At 59.0% G+C, this 6094-nt stretch overlaps 1 protein-coding gene across 1 annotated transcript in view; it reads left to right on the plus strand.

Annotated features, from left to right (window-relative positions):
* Window positions 1–1122: 1122 nt before the first annotated feature.
* HMX1 (H6 family homeobox 1) overlaps window positions 1123–6094 on the plus strand; it is a 5604-nt gene continuing 632 nt past the window's right edge. The window contains exons 1-2 of the mRNA XM_075499675.1: window positions 1123–1861; window positions 3553–6094. The exon at window positions 3553–6094 is cut by the window's right edge and continues 632 nt beyond it. Of these exons, the coding sequence (XP_075355790.1) occupies window positions 1600–1861; window positions 3553–4127 (837 nt within the window). The 5' untranslated portion in view covers window positions 1123–1599 and the 3' untranslated portion in view covers window positions 4128–6094. The remainder of the gene's footprint in view (window positions 1862–3552) is intronic.

Genomic DNA, 6094 nt, shown 5'->3' on the forward strand with positions numbered 1-6094 from the left:
CTGCGACGTGCACTCTGGATCGACTCGTCCCTCTACAAACCTGGCCCGCCCGGTCCCGAGGAAAAAGGCAGAGGATAACCCTCCTGCCCGGCAGCGAGGGGAGTTTTGCGGGGTTGCTGGGGGTCCCTGTCCCGAGGCGGGCGGATCCAGAAGGCTCGGGAAAAGGGGGCAGGCGGAGGGCTGCTTTACGGCTTTCCATGAAGTGGAATTAAGATAGGAATAATAATAATAGAAAAGTCGGGCTGCGGAGGGGTAACGCCAGGAGCCACGGGCTGGGTGCTGGAGCGGGCAGGGCATCGCCGCCGCCTCCCCGCCCTGGGCGGCGGGAGATGGGGCGTCGTGGACGGCCCCGTCTTCGATGAGGGGGGCTGTCTGTCTTTCTAAATTAACTATGCAGACATAATATGCATATATGTATATAAATAAGCATTTATACGTATATACACGTATAGCTATAAAAGAAAAGGTTAAATGTCACCAGCCGGGCCTCGGGAGACCCTGTAGACGAGGGTCCTGTCCCCCCGACCTCCCGTGCCGCGCACCCTCCCCTCCACCGGCGGGACACTCCGCGGCCGCGGACACTGCCTGCTCACGGGGGCCGACGTTCCCCCCTCCTTCCCCCCCCTTCAAGTGCCCCGGCCCGGGGGCTCCGGGCGGGGAAGGACCTCACCGCTCCGCCGGCAGCCCGCGGCGGTGGCTGCCGGGCCCGCGGGCCGGTGCAGGCTCTCTGGGCGGCGGAGGGCGCGTCTCCTCCGGCCGCCGCCGCCGCCGCAGACCCGAAGGCGCGGGGCGGGGGTGGGAGCGGGGTCATTATTATTAATGATATTAATCCCACGGCGATTTCCGCGGCGCGGATTGGCTGGCTGGGCTGCCCGCTGAGCCCGCTGCAGCCAATGGGAGGGCCGGGACGTGGAGCGGCCAAGCCCCCCCGGCTGCGGCCCGTGGGCCGGGGCCAGCACCGCCGCTCCCCCCGCGCCGGGATTTGCTCCCTAATTGACCTAAATAAGGAGCTCGTGAGCGGCAGCCCCGGGGCGGCGCACGCACACGCACACGCACACGCACACGCACACGCACACGCACACACACCCGCACTGCACACCACACCACACCACACTACACGCACACTCCACGCACGCTGCACGCACGCTGCACGCACGCACACACGCCCAGGCACCGGCAGCGCCCGGCCCCGCCGCGCTCCGCGCCCTGCGCTTCCCCTGCGGAAATCCCATTTGCCGCCGCGCTCCTCCAATCGCAGGATTCCCCCGCTCGTGTCCGGCGTTTAACTCGCATGACATTTTTATTTCGTTATTATCGTTTTCGCGCAGAATCTGGCGCCTCCGATGGGTTGTCGGGTTGCCTTTTTTTTTTTTTCCTTCCCCGTTCCCTTCCCCTCCTCCCCTTCCCCCCTCCCCTCCTAGCTTGCAGGAAATGATGGCAAACCGCGATCTGAAATGATTACTCCGGAAAAAAACCCTTTTATACCAGGAGAGCATCCACGGGGCTAGGCAGAGGCAGGAGGCGGCCGCGGGGCAGCGGGGAGCCGAGGAGCCAGCCGCCGGCGGAGCCGGCACCCCCCTCCCGCAGCGCTCTCCGACGATGCCGGACGAAGCCACGGAAAACGCCGGCTCCACCTCTGCCCGCGTCTCGTCCTTCTTCATCGAGGACCTGCTGGGCACCGAGGGCACGGCGGGCGGCGGGGCGCGGCGGGCGGCGGCGGGCGGCGGCGGCCGCGGGGGTCCGCGCTGCGGGCCGCGCTCCCCGCTGCGCCTCGGCGCCCCGGGCTGCCCCCTCCGCGACGCCGCCGTCGGCTGGTACCGCCGAGCGCACGCCGCCTTCCTGGGCTGCGCCAGCCCCGACAGTAAGTCGCCTTTCCCTACCCTTGATCGCCGGGCCCGGCTGGGGCTGGGGCTGGGGCTGGAGCTGGGGCTGGGGCTGGGGGGGTCTCCGCTCCCCCCGGGGGGCCCGGTCCCGCCGCGGCCCCTGGGGGCAGGCGCGGAGGGGGATGCGCGGAGTGCCCCCCGCAGCCATCGCCTGCCTTCCCGTTTTCGGCCGCCCGGGGCAAATCCCCGGAAATGCTCGCTGTGTGTCAGGCACCTGGAGCCTCGCCCCGCCGCCCCAAACGTACGCTGGGGTTGTTTGCTTGCTCGGGGATTTTTTTTCTTTCCTTTTTCTCCCCCCGTCCCTTTTTCTTCCTTCTCTTTTTTTTTAAGAGAGAGGTCGGGCTGTTTTTTTGACGCCCCAGCAAGCCGGAAAGCTGGGAGCACCGTCCCTAGCAGCGCAGCGGAGAGTTTGCAAAGCCGGGGGAGCAGCTGGGCTCGGGCCGCTGCGCCCCGGCCGCCCCTTCCCGCAGCGCGGCGGGGACGGGCAGCGGCCTGTCACGGCTGGGATCCCGCTGGAGGAAAAGCCTGGGTTCAGGGGCAGAAATTAACATCTGACAAAGTTTACGGGCTGCGATCAGTGGTTATTTTTATCCTGATAGAAAAAATATTGTCCTTCGGCGCATCTCTTTGATTCTGTACGAGCCTGTAGAGTTCGCACGATTGCTCACTAAGGAAGAGAGGCGTGATTTGTAATCCAAAGAGTCTCTTTTTACAGTGCTGGGTTTATTAATATTTTAAATTTCTCTCAAAAGTACATCTAGAAAGAGCAAACGACTCCCGAAACAACTGCCTTGTTTTTCTCGCTTTTTTTTTTCCTTTTCTTTTCTTCCTCTGTTCTATAAAGAGTAGGAAATAATTTTTCCCCCTTTAAAATTGCAAATGGAAAGCACAGTGTTGGAAACTCCACGGAGTCACGCTGAGAGGCAATGTCCCGATATTAGAGTAGCTGACCCGGTCCGTTTGGTTGATCAAGTTCAGAATAACGCGAAGGGACGGTATTTCCTTCTGACTTCCCTTTATATACACACACGCACTGCTATACTTACCCCCTTATGCACACCAATATACTTACATATGTGCTTGTAAGTATATATGTGTACCTATGTGTGTAAATGTATCCACGTGTGTGTATAACTGCGGGTACACATGTATTCATATGTGTATATCCATATATGAAAAAGTATATATATTCTATGCATATATACGTGTGTGTATACATACACATGTACACTTTATGTATACTAAATATATCTAAAAGTATATTTATGCTACATACATATATATGTGTGCGTTTAGGTACGTGTGTACACTTAGATGCGTATACACATACGCACGTATATGAGTAAGTACATAGATGAGTATATGTACATATACATGAAACGTAATTTCTGTGCTTCTGTGTAAGTATGCGTGCGCATGTGTGTATATACCGACGAGTATTTGGGAGCCCATCACGAGAGGCAGGGCAGCGGTAGGAACCTTGGCCCGGGCTCCTCGCCCCCCAGGCGGCCCCGGCACGCCGGCCCTGCTCTGTCCGCAGCCGCGTTATTTCCGCTCCCGCTGAGCGGGGCAGGCGCTCCCTCTGGGTCAGCGGGCGGCCGGGCGATGCTCTTCTCCCCCCCGCTCCCCGGAGCGGCCCCACCTCCCAGCCCTCTGCCTCTCTCCGCAGCCAGCGACCGGGACTCGCCCGAGCTGCCCGAGGAGCCGGCGGAGCGGGCGGGCGGCGGCGGGCGGGCGGCGGCGCGGGGCCCGGCGGGCGGGCGGCCGGGGCCGGGCGGCCGGGAGGAGGAGGAGGAGCGCGGCGAGGAGCCGGGAGAGCCGGAGCAACGCGCCGCCGGCCGCAAGAAGAAGACGCGCACGGTGTTCAGCCGCAGCCAGGTCTTCCAGCTGGAGTCCACCTTCGACGTGAAGCGCTACCTGAGCAGCTCGGAGCGGGCCGGGCTGGCCGCCTCGCTGCACCTCACCGAGACCCAGGTGAAGATCTGGTTCCAGAACCGGCGCAACAAGTGGAAGCGGCAGCTGGCCGCCGACCTGGAGGCGGCCAACCTCTCCCACGCCGCCCAAAGGATAGTGCGGGTCCCCATTTTGTACCACGAGAACTCGCCGGCGAGCGCCTTGGGCTTCACCCTGCCCCACATGTCGCCCCCCTTGGTGGGCTTCTCCAGCGGCGTCAGCTACCCCCTGGGCACCTTCCCCGCCGCCTCCCTCCCTTTCCTACGGTCGCAGATGACAGGACTCGTCTGAGCGCCCACCTGTGCCGGGACCGCGGCCCGCTCGCCCCCTCCCCCGGCTTCCAGCTCCACCCCCCTTCCTCCCGGATTTTTTATTTCCAATTTACACGTTTCTCGATTTTCTGCTTTTTGACTTTTTTTTTTTAAACGTGCAATAAACTCACTTTTGGGGTTAACTCGGAGCGACGCGAAGCAGCCGGAGGGAACCGAAAGGACTACGAGAACCCCAGCCATGAGCCGGGAGCGGCTCGGCGGGGCTCCCCCCGCCGCGCATCCAAAGAAAATGCAGCCCCGTGGCAGCGGCAAAGCCCTCACTGCCGCCTCGTCCCTGGGGTGACACAGACCGGCGTTTTACCGGGGGGCAGCAGCCCCCCTTACCCCCCCCCCCCGCAGAGCTGCCGTGAGACGAATGTACGGAACCTCCGGGGCCGGGGGCTCTTCTCGGCCCCGCCGCCCCCGCCCCACGGACGGCGAAGCCTCGGGGCCCCCGCCGCGGCCAAGGGACCTTCCCCGGGTCCTCCGCTGCCCCGGGCCAGGGCTCCTGCCGGGGAAACCTTTCATTTTCCCCGCTGCCCCGGCTGCTTTCCGTGCAGAGCCCTGCGGATCCTCGCCTCCAGCAGCTTCTCCAGGGCCCTTTGTTTTAGCCTCTTAATTCGTACAGATCCCCCCCGCCCCGTTACTTTCATTTTCATACGATCGATACCCAAGCATGTCCTGATGCCCCCTGGTCCTTCTCGATGCTGGCTTTTTGATTTGAAACAACTTGAAGGCAAATTGTTGGAATGAATTAGCCCCGCTGAAGTCCGAGCTGTGAGGATTTGGTTTCTTTGTTTTCGTTTTATTTCCCTGACAAACTATCGGCTAAAATACACGGTTAAATATATATATATAAAAATATATATAAAAATTCAACATACTGTGTTTTACCAGTGGGTTTGCTACTTATTTTGGTCTCCTGAGGAGGCTGAGGAAAACGCACCTCGGCTTGTGCGTCCCTTACGGGATCGGTTTCTGTAATCGATTAATAGTTCGCAGTGGCGATTAAAAAGGAAGGAAAGAAAAATAATCAGATGGTGACAGACTGGGGAGTTGTATGTCTAGTTACGCAAGATAACCTGTAATGTGATATTATATGAAATATTATGCATGCCAAACTATTTTTTTCCTTTAATAACTGTTTTGTTTCCCTCTCTCTACTCACTGCTAAAGTGAATATCGGGTCCATCATTGTTTCCAAAGGTTTGAATTTCTTTTTCCGAATATTAAGGGGGGAATGACCTTATAAAACTCAGCCTCGGTGGAAGGTCAAGCTTTGGTCGTAAGTTTTAGAGCATAATCAGATGTAATTGAACCGACCAGCTCGGAGCAGTCGGTGTCCCCGCAGGGAAAGCCGGGTCCTGGATCTGTCGGGGTACGTGCATGCGGACCTGTCCCCAGTGAAGGAAGAGCCATCTCATTTTTACTATTTCCTACGCTTTGCGTTATATTTGGAGCGATCTCACGGTTTCTTGTTATGAAATCGATCGGCGAGATGCAGCGGAGCTTCAGCTTTGATAAGAAACCTGAGCAGGAGGGTCAGGGGCGGATTATAACCTCTCCACCGCTTTTTTTTTTTTTTTTTTCTTCGCTTTGGCCTGAAACACGGCTCTGGGCATCAGCCTGCACAGTGGAAGTCAGGACGCTGAAAGCCTCAAAACCACTCGAGAATGAAATAAATATATAGATATTCCGGGTTCCTGAGAAAAGCGTTCACTTGCCGGGGTGCTCGTTTCGACTTGACCCCCGTTTCTGGGAGCTGTTGGGTTTTTGTTTTTTCAACTGCTCTGAAATCTCTCTTCTCACCCCGGGAGAGCTTCGCCAGCTGTTTTCTTTGCATATCCGTCGAACACCCCAATTTGGGGGCGAAAACTTCCGAAGCCTGGTTCCCGAGCAGCGTAAGAAGGACTGGGAAGCGGCGGGGTTTGGGGCTGCCGGTGCCCC

This window comes from Mycteria americana, chromosome 4 (genome assembly GCF_035582795.1).
Source record: "Mycteria americana isolate JAX WOST 10 ecotype Jacksonville Zoo and Gardens chromosome 4, USCA_MyAme_1.0, whole genome shotgun sequence".
NCBI classification, from domain to species: domain Eukaryota; kingdom Metazoa; phylum Chordata; class Aves; order Ciconiiformes; family Ciconiidae; genus Mycteria; species Mycteria americana.